Below are 936 nucleotides of genomic sequence, written 5' to 3'. Positions count from 1 at the left end.
GGGGGTGGGGGGTGGTGGGGGGGGATAACTGGGTGTGGTGGCGCACCCTTGTCGTTCCAGCTACTCAGGAGGCTGAGGTGGGAGGATCACCTGAGCTCAGGAGGTTGAGGCTACAGTGAGGTGTGACCATGAAACTGCACCTCAACTCAAAAAGAATAATTTTTTTTTTTTTAAAAAAGGACACCGAGAAGCACTCACAGGATCTCAACCCAAAGACCAGAAGGATCAGCCAGGGGGCTGCGTTGGTGAAAAGCGCTGCTACAGCAGGCCTGCTCTCGGAGGGGTGACAGGCTAGCTTCTGTAGGGAGGGCTTCCCAGCCCTTCCACGGAAACTGAGGGTCAGGCGGCCATTCTCGTGTGGGGTGCACTGGGGACAAGTCAGGCCACCCTTTCCCCAGGCCAGCCTCGGCCTTCCCAGCTGTAGGGGAAACCTGGCCTGGGGAAAGGGTGTTCCCAAACTACACGACGCAGCTGCCCAGATCTCAGCTGCCCACTAGTTTTAGAGCAGACAAAAACAAAGAGGCACCAGACACCAGATCCCCTTTCCCAGCCCCCATCGCTCCCGCTCACTGTCGCTGCGGGGCAAAAAGCCACCAGACGGTGATTTTCCTTAGACCTCAACGTGATACAATTATGAAGGGGTAAGGCCCCAACCAGCAGCCGCCCGTCGTCGTTTTCGGCGTGATTTCCCTCTTTTCACTACAGATTTGGGTGTCTTCGGCTCCTCGGAGGGGCGGGAGGAGCGGCTCCGCCAGCATTCCCGTGTTCGGGCTGGGTTGCAGACGAAGTGGGTTTCCAGGAACCCCGACGCCCGGAGGGCTCTGAGACCACTCCCCAGACTTAAGAAGACAGGCCTTTCGGAGGGCCCGGCGCGCCGGCCGATTGGCACCTCCCACGCCCAGGACTTCGGCCTGCACCTCTGCAGTCCGGGGAGGA

The 936-nt window shown here is 59.5% G+C and overlaps 1 protein-coding gene across 1 annotated transcript in view; it reads left to right on the top strand.

The window, feature by feature from the left end:
- SOWAHB (sosondowah ankyrin repeat domain family member B) overlaps nt 1-936 on the top strand; it is a 3,732-nt gene that overhangs the window by 648 nt on the left and 2,148 nt on the right. Inside the window, exon 2 of the mRNA XM_021711141.1 lies at nt 706-791. Within this exon, the coding sequence (XP_021566816.1) occupies nt 706-791 (86 nt within the window). The remainder of the gene's footprint in view (nt 1-705; nt 792-936) is intronic.

The sequence above is a fragment of the Carlito syrichta genome, unplaced genomic scaffold (assembly GCF_000164805.1).
Source record: "Carlito syrichta isolate Samal-C Ts95f unplaced genomic scaffold, Tarsius_syrichta-2.0.1 Scaffold82255, whole genome shotgun sequence".
In the NCBI taxonomy this organism is placed as follows: domain Eukaryota; kingdom Metazoa; phylum Chordata; class Mammalia; order Primates; family Tarsiidae; genus Carlito; species Carlito syrichta.
The sequence above is the reverse complement of the archived record's forward strand: the minus strand, read 5'-3'. Positions and strand labels throughout refer to the sequence as shown.